The sequence below is a fragment of the Monopterus albus genome, unplaced genomic scaffold, assembly GCF_001952655.1.
Source record: "Monopterus albus unplaced genomic scaffold, M_albus_1.0 scaffold6.1, whole genome shotgun sequence".
NCBI classification, from domain to species: domain Eukaryota; kingdom Metazoa; phylum Chordata; class Actinopteri; order Synbranchiformes; family Synbranchidae; genus Monopterus; species Monopterus albus.
Window position 1 is genome coordinate 4,422,875 of NW_018127886.1, and position 17,641 is coordinate 4,440,515.

A 17,641-nucleotide genomic window follows, 5' to 3' on the forward strand; every position below is an offset into this window, starting at 1 on the left:
CAGTTCTATGAAGAAACAGAAGTAAAAAAGTATTTATAGTACTTTTATCTCTGTAGACCACATTGTCATTCAGTTTATGAAATAGGTGACAGCGCCCTTTCTAATTTCCCAGAGCCCAAGGTCGCGTTGAAATACCTTATTTTATCTAACAGTCCATATCAACTACTGTTCTTCAGACGTTAAGTGTGTTCTCTTCCATTTGATTCCAGGTTACCCATCTGTTCCACTACATTTCAGAATGAAATACTGTACTTTTTACTATACTACATTTATTTATTGTGATAAACACTTGCATACAAAACATCTGATGAGCCTATAAAATATGAAGTAGTATTCTGGATCTGCTAGATTTGCTTTACATTTATAACATAGATAGTTGCACCTAGACTGACTACAACAGTAAAATGCCATTTACACATGAATAATAATTATTAAGTATAATATCTACAGGGAGCATTTTTCTGAACTGGGTCATTTTACTTTTGATATTTCTAGTAATTTTTACTCATAATACTTCTGTACTTTTGTTCAAATGAGATTTTCAAAACATGACATTAAATTGCTATTGTTTTATACTACTTTTCTTAATTAATATTCCCTCCACCACTGTCCACAACCTAAACATATTCCGTTTTTGTCATAAATGACCAAGAAAAGCAGCAAAAAATTTTGAGAAGCCGGGAGTCACTTTTTATATTCTTACATGAAAACGTGTAAATGACATTTACTCCTCCCAGTGCACAAGTATCTTTAGGGGAGGTAGAGAGAAGAACTGACTTTCACTTCGTACGGATGAAACTTTTGGTGGACGGTCCCTTGGCCCTCGGGAGCGGGAGAGGCAGAGCGCAGCTGGTCCGTCCGGGTCAGTGAACGCAACAGCATCACTGCATGAATGACAGCGCACTTGACCGACGCAGGGAGACACTTCGTCACCTTACACGAATCGAGAGAGCGCTTCGTCCGTCTGAGCTGGATTTATTACACCTCAGCTCACTTCACGGATCGATTCGCAACCCGCAGCCACCGGAGCAGGACGTGTCACCGTAGTGATACAGCCTCCATCTTCGCTGTGACCAAACCATGAAGAGATGACCGGCTGTAGAGCTGACAGGCAAGTGTTTGCGCTAACAGGTTGGCAAGGCTTTCGCCGTGACATGTATGTAACCGTCAAGTTTTATTGAACACAGCATGATGTCACGTTTAATGTCTTACGGTTACACTGCAGTGTATGCTATGTTTTCATTTCCTATTCCAGATTTCAAACATTTTTTTCATTTATTACGGTCTGAAAGACCCATTCTGCGGATATTCTAAAGTTAATTCAATTGCATTTTATATACACAGTAGGTTTATGTTTTTAGCGGCTTATATTCATGTCAGACAATGTCTGACATTAAGCTACAGACAATCCAGCTCATGCAGCACAAGTTTCCTCTTACCAAAATCAATAGTGTAGAATTACTTTAAGGCTAACAGTTGGAAATTACACTCAAAGTCGACTGTTTTCTGTCTGCAGGAAGCCACACATCAAATTTCCAAATAACCTATTGTTTTTTGTTTTTTTTTTGCATTGTATAGACTATAATTTAAGCAGCTGAAGTTCCTTGTAGTGCGTCTTCACCTTCTTTGACCTCTGTGAAATGAGTACACATCCTTCTGACAGAGCATTCAGTCTGTTAAGGTGGAAGTGTATGAATTCATACGAATCAATAAACTGCAGTTTACTGACAGCAGCACTCCAAAAACACAAAAATGTCAAGACTGTTGTCTAAGACTGCATTTCAGTATCTTATTTACTATATGTTCTTTTAATTACTTTGAATTGGCCTTCACTGACTGAGCAGTGAGGAGATGGAGGAAGGGATCAGGTGCAAGTACAGTACATCTTCCACTACAGGCTGTTGTTTATCAGTCATGTCATTTATTGGTCATTAAAATTCTGTATGTCTTTCTTGATTTCAAAGAACCTCATAAAGACATATGATTCAGGGTTTTAGGAACAAACATAGTGATACTTCACCGACAAACACACCGCTCACATACATGTACAGTAATGCATTAGTCCTGGACATATTAACCTTCTCTGTGTGGATGGCTGTGTGTTTTCCGGTGAGCAGTAGTGGAGCTGACGGTAAATGAGAGGCCATCACCATGCCCCCGGGGAAGTATGGGATGCAGGAGGAATGGGAGAAGAAGGGGGACCAGGAGATCATGATGGACTTCCTGCTGCCTACTGGAATCTTCCTCAAATTCCCTGTTTCTCGAAACGACACCATCAAAAACATCAAAAAAGTACGTCCCCTCATATCCCAATGTATCCAGCAATAACTGTTTGTTAAAAATTAGGTAAACCTTGATTTCCCAGTGATACATGATATCATCATATATATCGTATATTGTATGACTCTATTTCTACCAGATTGTAACTGATTGACTGCAGCACAATGCTGTGGCTCTGATGACTCCGATAGTTGCAAAATGCTTCGTTATTTACAATATTTACTCAGTAGGCTTTTAAACAAATTGGGTGACTATTTCTTAAAGACATTAGACTAATTAAAAGATCTCATAGTCTGAACAATACTTGCTTGTGCTTTGGGCCCATCTTGAAATTTTTGATGCAGCTATTAGAGAAGGAGCTACAGCTTTTCTGCTTGATAGACCGAGCCAGCTCTCTGCTGAAGCAGATCTGCTGCTAAATGTGAATGTGTCATTGAATGTGTTAGTTTCTATGCCAACAGTTCTTCCACTTCAGGCTGTTCCTTTTAGCTGTGTTAACTGACTAAATGATACTCTTGAAAGCAGTTAAGATTATTTAAAGATTAAATGTCTTTCTTAAATGTTCAAAAACAACCTCTTATTTTTTGCCCAGTAGGTTATCATCTTAGGTCAATAAATCTAAAAGAGAAATCAAGAGTGGTGTTTTGTTAAATAATTCTTGTACTTGACCCCTCAAGCATAAATTTGACCTGCCAAGAAAACACGCTGTACACTTCAGGTCATAAACTCTGTCTCATGTATTACTGTTGTTTCTTGTTTCAGCTGGTTTGGAAAAATGCCAGAAGCGAGGCTCTGTTCAGTGCACTGGGTGATCCTGACGCTTATGTCTTCACCTGCATCAACCAGACAGCAGAAAGGGAGGACCTGGAGGAAGAATCGAGGCGTATTAGCGATGTGCAGCCCTTCATGTGTGTGCTGAGGCTTGTGGCGAGGGAGGGCGACCGAGTGGAGAAACTCACCAACACTCAGATCAGCCTGCTAATTGGCAAAGGTCAGTAGCATCCTTCTCTAACAGCACTGACCTGCTATATAAAACAACTTGTACAGTGGTTTTGGTCTCAACTGCTTTCTTGGCACCTTTCTTGTCAATCTTTTTAGTGGCCATTTTTCAGCCTTTGAACAGAAAGGTGGCGCTTACATTCTTAATCCCTCATATGAAACTCTGATCGCCTTAGTTGTTTTTCCAGCCAGTTGAAAGAGCCATTGCAAAAAACATGACAGCATAATTTAAATGGATAAAAAAATAAAAATGATGTGACAATGCGGAGTTAAAACCTTAGGCGGAACAGATTTGACACCTCGTTTTGTGAGCCATTAGCAAAGTTAGCAAACTAACACTTGCCATTAGTAAAGTTTTGCTAACTTTGCTCATTGCCAGTGTTAACTTGTTAACACTTGAATGAAAAAGAAGGAATTCAGAACAGTAAATGCATTCTTCTTTTCCTTTTCATTCTGGCATTGATTATATTGGAAAGTTGGTAAGTTGCTACCTAGCTATCAGCTAATGTAGCTTACTTGAAAATGGAGCACAGCTAGGCTAACTAATGCTAATTCAACTTTTCTCATAATATTTCTGCCTTCAGTTAGTTTTTATGACCAAGTTTATTACTTCATAATATATTTATAATATACTCTCCCTTTTCACTGGGCTTCTAAGCACCAGTTTTATGCATCTTTGAGTTTCAGTTAATAAAAACATGGCCAGATCTGCCTCTGAGTAACAGTTTTTTGTAACAATGAGTCAAGTTTCTCTCACTGTTGAAGACTTTGATGCTTTGATGATGATTTTTCAGGTTTGCATGAATTTGAGGCCCAGAAGAACCATGAGGTGAATGAGTTTCGAAGTAAGATGCGTACTTTTTGTGAAGAGAAGGCTCAAGAGCGGCAGAAGTGGCCATGGTACCTTTGGCTGAAGTACAGCTTCCCATGTGACCTGGAGCCATGCTGCTCTCTGCCAAGCACCAACTCAAAAAACACCAAGAAGATTTTTGTCAACATCAAGTTTGAGGCTTGTGATGTGAGTTGATCTGCTGATGTAGTTTTTATGAGTCATATTTTTAAAGGTTGTTAAGACAAATCAAATCAAGCCTTATGATACAATGGGGTAGCAGCAGGGAACTCATCGAAGAGCACAATAGATTTGATTGGAAAAACTGTGGTTCCATCTTGTGTTGACAAATTGTGGAGGATGATTTTAAGTAAATGTGAGCACCTTTGGAAATCCTCCTCCCACATCACACACACTACATCACCCAGGAACAAGATCCACAAACTTGAAAGCTATAATTTGTACAATTTTTTCTAAAGCTGGCATGTTTATTTGAATTATACTTTCTTTTGCTCTCACAGGAAAGCTTCATGCTGCAGCAGGATCCTCAAGACCTTCCAGTGGTCTTGATGAAGAGCGCCTTGAAGAAAAAGGCCACCGTCTTTCGCTCAGTGAGACAAGAACCCAAGGACTACACCTTACAGGTCAATGGGATGTGGGACTTCATTTATGGGAATCACCCCCTGTGCCAGTTCAAAGTGAGTGACCTCAGCTACAGCCTCTTTGAGGAGAGGCAGCTCTGTGTGGAAGTACAGTTTAAAAAAAATGTTTTAAATATCATTTTAATTGGAAAATTCAAAGTAAATCTATGAACAAACCTTTACAAATGACTGTTGAAACAAAGTCCAAAAAAAGTGTTCAGCCTTTAATGTCAACATGAAGTAGATACAGTATTCACCTTTGGCAACATTTACAGCCTTGAATCTATCAGAACAATATCTGCTCTGCACATTTGGACACCAACTTTAGTTCTGGATTTGGACATGTGGGTTTTAGCACTGCTGTTTTGAAGCAGTCCCTGTGTTGTGTTGCTTGAGAATCACTCTTTTCACCAGGCTCAGCTCTCATTCCGACTGGAGCCGGTTTTCCTGTATGCATTTTACTGTCTCCTCTCCCTAGCCGTCCAGGTCTGCTGCACAGAAGCATCCTTACAACACAATGCTACCACCACACAATACTTTATGACTGTGATGCTGTGTTTCTGCTGGTGTGTGACAGTTTGATTGTGCCATATAGTGATTAGTATGATGAGCAAAAAGATCAATTTTGGTATCATTAGACTAAAACTTCATCCACCTTTTTTTTCTGACGTGCCACCAGACAAACATAACCACAGATGTCATGTAAAGTTTTTCCCAACAGTCGCTTTCATTTGCCTTGAAGATGTGACTCAGTGATGGCCATCTCATGTGGACACTCAGATTTTTTCTTGTCTCCTTCCCCTGACCGCTATTTTAATACATCCTTGCCACTGATTTGGTTAAAATCTGCCTTTGTCATCATTATAAAAAACAACTAATGCATGATGCCTTTCAGATGCAGCTGGACTTTACCACTCAAAAATCACTTGATGATTTTTAGAGGTGTCACTGTAAGTGGATGAAAACGTATGCCATTAATCATGAAATTAATTATGAAATCAAGCTGTTAAAACCTATGCAATCAATGAATTTTACTGTATTTAGATACATTTGTGGAGATCTTTTGATCTGGGTCAAAATGCCTAATTACATTCACCACGTGAAAAGTAGTCAACTTTTTGTAGGTGCTATATTACTGTTCTTTTCTCAGTGCATGTGGATGATCATCCGCTCTGCTGTTCTGCTGTTTATGAATTTTGCCATGTGGAGGTGATCCATTATTACTGAAATGCATGTCAGATCAGGAGTGGGGTGAGTTAAGATTTTGGTGGCAGGAGACTCCACTGTTGATTTTGAAACTCCATCTACCTGCAGGGGTGACTCATATCTATCTAGCAGCCCAGCAGAAAGGAACTGCATCCATCCACACATAATCACATTTCAGCTGCATTAACCTACAGAAAATGAACAGCCTGCAGGAGTTTACCAGTGCTATCAGAACACTGGGAAATATCCATGGGTGAACAGACTGATGTCTGTGTCAGTAAACAAAAACTCTCTTCTTTTGTCCCCTCCTGTCTGTCTTTTCTTCTCCCAGTACATTTTCTCGTGTTTAAGAAATGGCCAAAACCCTCACCTAATCATGGTGCACCACTCCACCATCAGCAAGTATCAGGAGGAGCAGGGCATATGCAACCAGGTATACAAGAGCCGCTCCCTGTCCAGACCCCCTCCACTGCCTCTGAAGAAGGTAAGAGGTCAGCGGGCAGCTGTTGTCTCTCATTAACAGAGCAGCGCTCTTGCATTCTCTCTCTTCCATCTCTCCCTCTCCCCATCACAGTTGTACCGCAACCACTTTGTCACACTTGAAACATGCTATGCAGCACAGTGTAGATAATATAGAGTGCACCTTTGTTTGCCTTTAATGTATTTGAACATACAGTAGAGTACAGCCTTGGAACTGCACTGGCAGAAAAAAAAACTATAGCTTTTATCGGAAATGACTCATGAATGAAGAAATCAGAACTATGAACAAACAATAAAATTATGTTTTTTAGACCTATCATAGCACCTTCATCTGCTATTTTCCTTAAGTTTCAAAGCTTGTTCCCTTTTTTACTTTCTTTTAAAACTGTACATTGTTGTGCTTCTATCTTCTGACATGTTACCAAACAGGAAGTTTCTTGACAGTTTCATGACTTTCGACTTCAGTGAGTGCTAGGAAAAAAGCAATCTTAATTTAAAGAATGAGAGGGAAAATTCAAATTTCCTTTCGTCTGATTCCTTCCTACAGCAGAATACGTCCTCTTTGTGGTCCATCAATGAGCCTTTCTACATTCAGCTACTGCAGGGCATTCGAGTCAATGCAGACGAAGGGATGAAGGTCGGTGTGGTTTTGCATGGGTTTTCTCTCACTTTGCTGCTCAATGAAATGTGGCATTCACTTGTTTACCAATATCTCAATTTCAGTTGTAGGAACAGTTGACATGCAAATGACAGGGGGTCACATGGTCCAGACCACACGTTTCCCATAATTCAGCAAGACAGTTGGTTAAAACTTCAAAACAGGAAGTGGGAAAGGCCTATCTGGTTTTTATGTCTCACTCACAGGCCTAGATTCTAAGAAAAAAGGCAGACTTGATGCTGTCTCTCCTTCACTCGCTTTCAGTGCACTTCTTTTTTTTTTGAAGGAGATGCATACACTGTTAGTATTGCAGACCCTGACCTATGTTGAAATTGGACAAGTGGCAGTGTTTCTTAAACATGAGATGTTTCTCTGTAAATAGCGTGCAAAAACATCCAGAAATACCCAGTAATTCTTCATTTTGTTTTCACCTAACTGGACAAAAAAAAAAAAATTGTCACAATAAGTGTCTGTGTTTGTGATTCAGTTCCATAACTAACTATGTTACTGTTTAAATTGGTTATTAAGTGTAAGTGCACTTCCTTCTGGTGCCTCGGAGCCTTCATCATGACTCATCTCAAATTTGTGCTGTCCCATAATTATCAGTTATGTCTGCAGTAGGTAGGCAGAGATTAATGGTCATACAATAATGTATTTTGTATGACCATTTTACTGTGTCTTGGTTTTGTTATTTTTCACAGACTCTGCATGGCACTGAAAGACATTGTGACCTGCTTACATTATGAATGTGTAAACCCTTTGACTCATAGCCTGAGTGACACAGGAAAAACTGAATCATCTAGTGAAGTCTCTACATCTTCCACAAACAATCTCCCTCACAGATGTGCTAAACTCTTCAGCTTCCAAATCACCTGCCATGCCTTCATCAAATCACTAGTGTATATGTGTGTTTTCCCTCCAGCTCGTGGTGCAGGCTGGTCTGTTCCATGGCAGTGAACTGCTCTGTAAGGTGGTGACGAGCTCGGAGGTCACAGTGTGCTCTGAGCCGCTGTGGGATCAGAAGCTGGAGTTTGACATAAACGTGGCTGACCTGCCCCGCATGAGCCGCCTCTGCTTTGCACTCTACGCTGTCATCGAGAAAGCCAAGAAACCCCGCGGCACCAAAAAGAAAAATAAGAAAGCGGTGAGTCCGATAAAACCTTGTGCTGTGTTTTTTTTTGGTGTTCGTGTACAACTTGTGATTAAGCAGGCGAGTGATGGGCTGGTGGGTGTGAATTTGTTAGCAAGCACAAACAGATCTGTTTCCTCTCTAGTGTGTAGTGCGTGTAGTCGGTGTGCGCTGTGTGGGTGTGTTTTGCTGCTGCGTCTGGTTGTGCAAGTGTATTCAGTGGCAAGGCTGTGGTTAACATTTCATCCGCTTCAGCCCTTTTATCTGTACAACGCTCCAAGTAAGGAATTGACATACATTTTCAAGGAATTCTAAATTCATCTTCAGAGTCGCAGTTCCTATTTACAGTATTCCAGCTCACTCAGCATTTATCTTTTAATTTACTTACTTATTTATTTACTGGAGGCCTAAAACTTTGCAAAGCTATTCTCTGCCACTGTTATTGTTCTCAAATTTGGGACACTTTGCATAAAAGTCTATAGACTTTAATCAAGAGCACACCCCATGCTCAGTATTTATGTGGCAAATAGATAATTTGTATATAATTCTACATGATAGGCAGTGTATACAACAAAAAAAGGTAAAGGAGTTTTTAAGGAGTAAGGGTGGGAGAGGCAAACCATTAATGATGATAATAATAATATTTCTATGGTCCAGCACAGAGACATGATTGCATGATAGTTTCTTGTCCTGTTAAGAGAAACACATTTTATTCTGACACAAAAAACCTTGTTTTATCTTTAGTTTCTCTGCCACTTGGTCCACATCAAATCTAAAAGTACTATCCACATTATCATTTCTTTATCACACTGAATTTGGTTTAATTAAGTGTACTGTATGAATAGCAGGTAGATGTACAGCTGAAATGTTACAATTAGGCTTAGATTTTTAATTTAGATGCATTACAGCTCTGTTGGTGAAATTGTATAATGTTTGTAAATTGAAATTGTTCAAGAATGGTGCCTTGTGGCACCCTAAGTTATTACTGGTGAAGCTGATTTGACATCATCGGTACAGGCAGTCTGGGAGCTCTGTGAGACAAATGTGCATGTAAGCAGACCTGAACACGATCATCCAGCCCGAGACAAGTCGGTTTGTTTGGTGAAAAGACACTGATCAGTGCCAGCTATAGATAATATTAACATTTAGTTTGACAGTAACACAGTTTTTCAATTTAAAACATTTAGTATTGGACTGATTAGTTGATTGACAGACAGTTGATGACTACTTTGATTATAAACTAATCATCATTTCTTTAAAGAAAAATTACAAATATTTGATGGTTTCAGCTTTGCAAGGGAGACTGTTTGCTACTTTTCTCTATTTTATCTTTTTGTAAATTGAATATCTTTTCATCTTAAACAGCTGGTTGGACAAAATAAGCTCTTTCTATTCCTTTTTTTTTCACTTATCCTAGACTAGATTATTATTTGGTAATAAAATATTAGTATTAGTTAGAGCTGTACTTACATGTATTCATTTAAGAATCAATATGGTACTTCATGCCACCTTTAGTAGCACTAATAATACACCAAGAGAAGCACATAGAGTTTACGGACTTGCCATCATCTTGCTTTTTACATTTTTTTTATTTATTTCTGTTTTATGCACAAAATTGAAACACTGTGGGGCTTCTTTGGAAAGACCCTCTCTGTGCCCACTGTCTGCACATTTAGAGATACAGTGAACAAGAATAAATTCCCCTTTTTGTGTGGGTGTAGTCTCAGGGTCTTTTGTTTTGGAGTGTTCTGGGTTTCGCTGCTCTGGCAAACATATCTGGGCAGACATGGTGGCCAGGTGTGTTTCATGGGCATTGACACCACTTCTGCTTTCTGAGCCACTTCTCTCTTCTTTTGCCCGGAAGAGAAGTCCTACAGCCAAATGCCAGAAAGAGAGACGGAAGTTGAGATATTTTACCAATTCTTATTTATGGGTGGTGCCTCTGTTTTTAGCTGAGTGATTTCAGTCTGTGTTTGCGTTTTGTTTCTAAGGCATTGGATGGTCACATTTTTTTTCTGCTGAACTCTGCCTGGAACTTATTTCTATTTATGCTGCTTTGCATTCCAACTTTATACATAATACTTCATGTATTTTACTAGAAGCTGCAAATTTCACACATTTATTATTTAACATAATGAATTATAAAGTAGAAGTTGCCACAAACACACTTTAAACTTTTTTATGTTATTAAAATGTTTTCATATTATTATTTAAGCTAAATTGAAATTAAACTCCAGAATAATGTATGTGTGTTGTACAAAAGAGTGTTAATAATAATATGTTTTTTAGATTAATTGATGAAAATGTTTTAACTTTAAAGAATCCTAAAATGATCTTTTGGGTGTTATAAATATGAATTGACTGTTATTTTTACTTTTACACAGGAAAAGAGCAGATAGATGTTAAAACAGATGCAGAGATCTGATTTTATATCTCAGTTTATAAATCTATTTTCAACTATCCATCCATTTTCCTCCGCTTATCCGGGACCGGGTCACGGGGGCAGCAGTCTAAGCAAAGATGCCCAGACTTCCCTCTCTCCAGACACTTCCTCCAGCTCCTCCGGAGGAATGCTGAGGCGTTACCAGGCCAGCCGAGAGACATAGCCCCTCCAGCGTGTCCTGGGTCTTCCCCGGGGTCTCCTCCCGGTGGGACATGCCCAGAACACCTCCCTAGGAAGGCACCCAGGAGGCATCCGAAACAGATGCCCGAGCCACCTCAGCTGGCTCCTCTCGATGTGGAGGAGCAGTGGTTCTACTCTGAGCTCCTCCCGGGTGACCGAGCTCCTCACCCTAGCTCTAATTTTGTTGTAACTGAGAAAATGGGGGTGGTTAGAGAGACTTTTAACACTATTCCTTTTTCTTTCTTTTTTTAGTTCAGTCTCAAACACACCTGCACAGTTTCTAACTGCTCACAGATGGTCTGTAAAGCAAGTCAGCAAATCTAATTCTCCCAGTCCTTCTCTCTTTCCTTTCAGGATTGTCCAATTGCCTGGGTGAACACGATGGTGTTCGACTACAAAGACCAGCTGAAGACTGGAGAGTTCCTCTTGTCCACTTGGCCATCTGTTCCTGGTACTTTCAGCCTTGCCTCTTTTTACATTTTCTTCTCTTCAAACACCTCAAATGATAACGGCCTGCTCCACAGCGCCTGACAGCTCTCAGCGAGGACTGAGATCCCCAAAGTGACATCAAAACATCACATATTTGCACATTATATGTTTATGTGTCATGTTATAGGAAATGGCTGTTACTTTTTTGTTGACAACCCTTCAGCACTGGCTGTAAAGTAGGGCTGTGTGTTAACACTTTGGCTGTCGTGTCAAATGATTTTATCTTGCTCTGCGGTTTGATAGTTATACATGCATTATCATGCTTAGAGATTTGAAGATGAAAATGTACTCACGAAATGGATAAATGCATCTACCAAATGGCATATATCATTTATGACATTTTTGTTACAGATGAAAAAAGTGACCTGTTGAACCCAATGGGAACAGTTGAGAAGAACCCAAATGTGGACAGTGCTGCAGGGCTTCTCATTCGCTTCCCCAACATCCGGCCATATCCTCTCTATTACCCTCCGCTTGACAAGGTACTTATTCCAAAATGTATATACTGAAATTTTAATTTGTGCTGGTGTCAGTCAAAAAAAATCTCATGTCTTTTTAGGTAAGTGAAATAGAGAGGAATGGTGATATATCAATTGCCACTAAAGAAGAGGTGAGACTTCCTACAGCTCACATTTTACTATTTCCACACAGTTAAAGTAAAAGAAAAACAGCTGCTGTTACTTGCTGACCAATTTTTTGTAAATGTTGCTCTCTGCAGTACATAAAACTAAAAGAAATCATGGACAACAAAAACTACACTGAGTTTTTTGAGGATGAGAAGGAGCTTTTGTGGAAGCTACGTGCCGAAGTCTGCAACCATTATCCTGAAAGTTTGTCCAAGCTGCTCCTCATCACTAAGTGGAATAAGCGCGAGGACGTAGTTCAGGTAGAAATGGAGTATTTACCAAGAATATTTTTTCACAAATAATATGTGGTATGTTGGCAGTAATTGCTAGCTTGTTGCTGATTAGCACTACCCATCATGCTGGACAACCAATGTAACAATTATTTAACTGAGTAATCAGTCCATTCAGTCTGTAATATTTTAGAATTAAACTGATAGTGTGCAGCCATGCCAGTCCTTTGAACCAAATGCTAAGCTTATCATGCTAAAATGCTTCATGTTTAGCAGATACTGTATAATTTACTATGTTCGCCATCTAAGTTTAGTGTGTTAGCATGCTAACTAAACAGCACAAAACACCAAGTGCAGCTATTGCTGATGAGAAATATTACTACTTTTGCACTTATTTGGTCATAAATGCAATACAGTTGTTTTCATCATGGTAAAATAATAACCATTTGATGATCCTCAGATGATGAGCCTACTGAGGAGCTGGCCAGACCTCCCTGCCATCCATGCCTTGGAGCTCCTAGACTACAGTTTTCCTGACCCAGCTGTTCGTTCTTTCACTGTGAAATGCCTGAGGAAACTCAGGTACACCAAAATTTGTCATTCCTTATAGCCATCATTTTACATTTCAAATTTTAACTGCATAATCATTAATCAAACCTTTACTCTGCACACAGTGATGATGAACTACTGCAATGCTTAATCCAGCTGGTTCAGGTCCTGAAGTATGAGTCCTACCTCGAGTGTGACCTCACCACTTTCCTGCTAGAGAGGGCTTTGTCTAACAAAAGGATAGGACACTTTCTGTTTTGGCATCTGAGGTTTGACACAATCTAGCAAAAAAATTATGTATATGTGTGTGTTTAAAAAAAATCTTATATATATATACATACACGCACACACACACACACATACACAGAGAAAGAGAAAAAATTATGTGTGTCTGCAGCATTTTGTTTTGTTTGACTGGAGACATTGTGTTCACTGTAGGTCAGAGATTCATGTAGCCTCTGTGAGTTTGCGTTTCGGCCTGATTCTGGAAGCTTACTGCAGAGGAAACATCCACCACATCAGAGGCTTAACCAAACAGGTAATCATCTACAGTATGTATACACACTGATGTTACGCGCTGAAATGTGTGTATTTTGTGCATGTATGTTTTGTCTTTGTTGAGGCTAAAACTCATCCTCTGCCACACAGAATGAGGCTCTTGGCAAAATGAAGGCCCTGAGTGACTTTGTCAAGTCAGGCTCCCAGAAGATGACAGCGGAGGACCTGAAACTGTGTATCAGACAGGAGTCCTACCTGGAGGCCCTGTCAGACCTGCTGTCACCCCTCAACCCTAGCATCATCCTAGCTGAGATCTGGTTAGTGCCAGACACAGCAGACACACATGATATAGAATAATCTGTTTTGCCAGATGCAGTGTTTTGCTTCGATAATCTGATTTGCTTGGGACATTTTTGGTCTCTTTCCGGGTCTATTTTACTGAATGAGTACATGTATTTAACATATTGGCAAAATGTATGTTTAATTGGTACATTACAACTAAAATTTTATTTATAAGCTAATTATACTCAATTTCACACTTATTTCTGACTGCTGAAAACCTTACAGGTGAGGATGGTTATTCTCATCACCTTCATCAGGGATTTTTTTTATAACATGGCTGTTTGTTTATTTCTTTGGCCTGTACTAAATTGTGCTGTTCTGAGTCTTTTACAATGCAACATGTTTTAGAAAAACTGGTATTTTAGATGCATTTTGTCCTTAGTCTTTGTACCTGGCACATTGTTAAGATAATTGTGTTTATAATGAGTGTGGTTACTGTTACAGCGCAGATAAATGCAGATTTATGGACTCCAAGATGAAGCCGCTCTGGCTCATGTATAAGAGCCCCTGGGCTCAACGAGACATGGTGGGCATCATCTTCAAGAATGGAGATGGTGAGACACAAGAAAATCTGAGTACATGGACACATACAGTAGCCACACAACATCAGGATTTAAACTGCAGTTTAGCACCAAAGGGATACATATAAGTGTTAAAATGCTTAGTTAGTTGTATATTAAAAAGTACCATAAAGATAAACATAGTGGGTTTGGAAGGGGGCATCCCCTAAATTCAAAAAGAGGAAGCTTAGAAGTCAAACAGTACAAGTGTGAAAGTTAACATGAAATTTAAATTTCATATATCACTTGTAACAATAATATGAAGATTTATAGTTGTTTTTTAAATTTCACCTTTTTTTTCACTCATCACCTTTAGATCTTCGACAAGACATGTTGACCCTCCAGATGATCCAGCTCATGGAGAATTTATGGAAGAAAGAAGGCCTTGACCTCAGGTACAGTGGGAGCAGTTGTTTTCAGCAGCTGTTGATGCTTCTGCATAAGGAGATCTAAGCTTCTGCAACAACCTAATGCTGTCAGTTTCACCCTGCACTCACAGGATGATCCCATATGGCTGCTTGTCCACTGGGAACAAGACAGGGCTCATCGAGGTAGTAAAGAACTCCGATACCATTGCCAATATCCAGCGCAACAGCAGTAACAGTGCTGCCACTGCTGCCTTCAACAAGGACGCCCTGCTCAACTGGCTTAAATCTAAGAATCCTGAGTGAGTGTGATGAACTACTTTGACATGGTGGTAACTCTTGGAAGCCTTAAAATGTCATTGTCTACTGTATAGATATTGTATTGATCTGTAGTGATTGTACTGATTTGTTTTTTGAGTTATTGCAAACAACACTGGTTTTTCCCATATACTTCTATGCAGTAACAAAAGCTTGCATCAGTCAAGATGTAATTTTTCACCTAATATACAGTATGCATAATATGCTTTAGCTTTATTTGATAAAACAGGTGCAGGTTTTACTCAACAGTATGAAGAAAATATTTCTTGCATGGAACATTTCCAGACTGTGTGAGACAAAGGTGATTATACCTTCACTCACATTAAACGAGAGTAGGTTTTCATTTGGTGCCAGACAGTTTGAAGGTCTTGTCTATTCTAAAAGGCGCAGTCAAGTGGGAGAACCATTCAGTATAAAGAATAAGCCTTTGTACATCACGTTGGGCAGACAGCCCAGCTGACTGCACGACAGAGCAGAAAGGTAATTAGCTTGAAATGCTGCAGCACCCAAAATGGAGCAGAGAAAATTAGTACAAGCTTAACACAGTGAACCCCTCGCCCATGTAGACCGTGAAAGGACATGACAGTCAATCATTATTTGGGCACAGGAACTCCTCTGTGAACATTTCATGTAGCAGTGAGGAAATCCTGCCTCATGACTGTGGATGTGTGTGTAGTAGTTATGCAGGCATGACAAAGATAAGAGAAGTGTAAATATACTGTAAAAACAAAACCCACTCAAGTTTTACTTCTTTGTTTCTCTGACCTGTTTTGCCACCAGGGACAAACTCGACCAAGCAATAGAAGAGTTCACGCTGTCCTGTGCTGGCTACTGTGTAGCTACTTACGTCTTGGGCATCGGAGATCGTCACAATGATAATATCATGATCAGGGAAACTGGACAGGTAGGGTTTACTACTGTGGTACATTACATCACAACAATTCATTATGACACTGAAACCTACCACAAGGGGGCAATTACACATAAAGAAGGAAATGGACTGCACTTTTAACCCTATACTTGGCTTTACTGGTGCTGCTTCATACAAAAGCAATAATTGTCAGTGAGATAATGTATTACTGAGGGTATGTCAAGGTTTGTGAGTTTCCAATTAGCCAGAAACCTTAATAATACTTAGCTGTGACTTTTAATTTAAATTCTGATTCTGATTATTTGTCAGATTAGATGGTTGTTTTGGAATGAAATCATTCATTTAACACAGCATTTATTGAGTCTTAAAAGAAATATGACTATGGTCATATTCTACCTAACAGTTATTAATCTTTGCTTTTCAGCTGTTCCACATTGACTTTGGGCACTTCCTGGGCAATTTCAAGCGGAAACTAGGGATCAACAGGGAGCGTGTGCCTTTCATCTTGACTTATGACTTTGTCCATGTGATCCAGCAAGGAAGAACAAACAACAGTGAGAAGTTTGAGAGGTACAGTATTCGTGTGTCAATCTGTTTACAAATCTGGGATTCTGTTAATTTATTTTATTACCAAAAGACTGATTATTGTATCTATTTTCAGGTTCAGGGAGTACTGCGAGCGGGCTTATAAGATCCTGTGTCGGAGTGGGATGCTGTTTGTCAACCTCTTTGCTATGATGAAGGCAGCGGGGCTGCCAGAGCTCACCTCCTTCAAAGACATCCAGTATCTAAAGGTATGCAACAATACTGATGGGGATGCTGCTCCTGCTAATGAGGATTGTAATAATAATAACAACATTTTGACTTTTTGTTTTCAGGACTCTTTAGCTTTGGGCAAATCAGAGGATGAGGCACTGAAGAATTTCAAGGTAAAGTTCAACGAAGCCCTGCGAGAGAGCTGGAAGACCAAGGTCAACTGGATGATGCACTCCTTGGCCAAAGATAATAGACCGTGAAGAACACTGACCCAATGAAACCTGAGGACCAGCGGGGGAAAATAGTATGGATTTTAACTTATGGAGCTAAAAGGGAAGAAAACACAATCAAAAACTTTACTTTATTGATGGCATTTAAAGACATTCAGCAAGTGTTTACATCTGACTGGCCTTCCTGTGGTAATTAATGACTAGGTGGAGGCATCCAAAGACAATGAGATAATTATGGAGCATCATTTCAAGACACAGATATTTTCACAGTAAAGGAGAGCCACCACACTCTTCTTGTTGGAATGCCTTTGACTTGGGGCCATATCAAGCCAGATAATAAATGTGCTTTTGATTTGTTGAAATTGTTACTTGAACATCACTTGCTCATGCAAAGGTGTCATAAGTCACTGAAACAGAAGCAGAGAAAGAGAAGAAAACTGCAAGAAAACATTATGGTGATCTTAGATGATACCAGTAAGTACAATAATAGGGCGGTACTTTCACCTGAAGTCTTTTGTATGGTTTACAACCCTCAATGACTGTGTCATTTCCTCACATTTCAACTGCCTCTTTGCAGTTGTTTCTTGTTTTTTAATGTATTTAATTTAATTTGGTAACTATGAAGTACTTACACAAAGTCATGAAGGATAATTTTAAAAAATTTGTGTTTTATTGCTTTGTTGTTTATCTATGTATAATATTGCCTTGAAGTACAGTAGGTTGCCTTTGGAGTGCCAGTAGGCAGGAAGTATTGTAACATTTACAGCTGATTATAAAATGACAAAATAACCTTGACTGGAACCTTTATTTTTTGTTCTGAGACCAAGTGGACCCTTACTAAACAGCTACCACAAATTAATAGAATAGTTTGACATTTTGGGAAATGTGCTTATTTGCCTTCTTGCAGAGACTTTGAGAAGTCTGATACCACTTTCATGCTTGTCTGTGAAATGGGAGGCTGT

At 39.4% G+C, this 17,641-nt stretch overlaps 1 protein-coding gene across 2 annotated transcripts; it reads left to right on the forward strand.

Moving 5' to 3' along the window:
* The first annotated feature begins 801 nt into the window (after positions 1-801).
* Positions 802-17,106, forward strand: pik3cd (phosphatidylinositol-4,5-bisphosphate 3-kinase, catalytic subunit delta). 2 transcript variants are annotated; one of them, XM_020619884.1, is made up of 23 exons: positions 802-1,111; positions 2,118-2,292; positions 3,043-3,271; positions 4,074-4,297; positions 4,630-4,806; positions 6,287-6,439; positions 6,983-7,072; positions 8,016-8,237; positions 11,200-11,296; positions 11,686-11,816; positions 11,894-11,944; positions 12,053-12,220; positions 12,651-12,772; positions 12,865-13,008; positions 13,178-13,277; positions 13,388-13,554; positions 14,024-14,133; positions 14,456-14,534; positions 14,639-14,806; positions 15,603-15,726; positions 16,118-16,263; positions 16,355-16,487; positions 16,572-17,106. In XM_020619884.1, the coding sequence occupies exons 2-23, from the start codon at positions 2,152-2,154 to the stop codon at positions 16,707-16,709; spliced, it is 3,114 nt and encodes a 1,037-aa protein (XP_020475540.1). In that variant the 5' UTR covers positions 802-1,111; positions 2,118-2,151; the 3' UTR covers positions 16,710-17,106. The 2 variants fall into 2 exon arrangements, with proteins under 2 accessions (XP_020475540.1, XP_020475549.1); XM_020619893.1 differs by having other exon boundaries at positions 6,986-7,072.
* Positions 17,107-17,641: the final 535 nt, after the last annotated feature.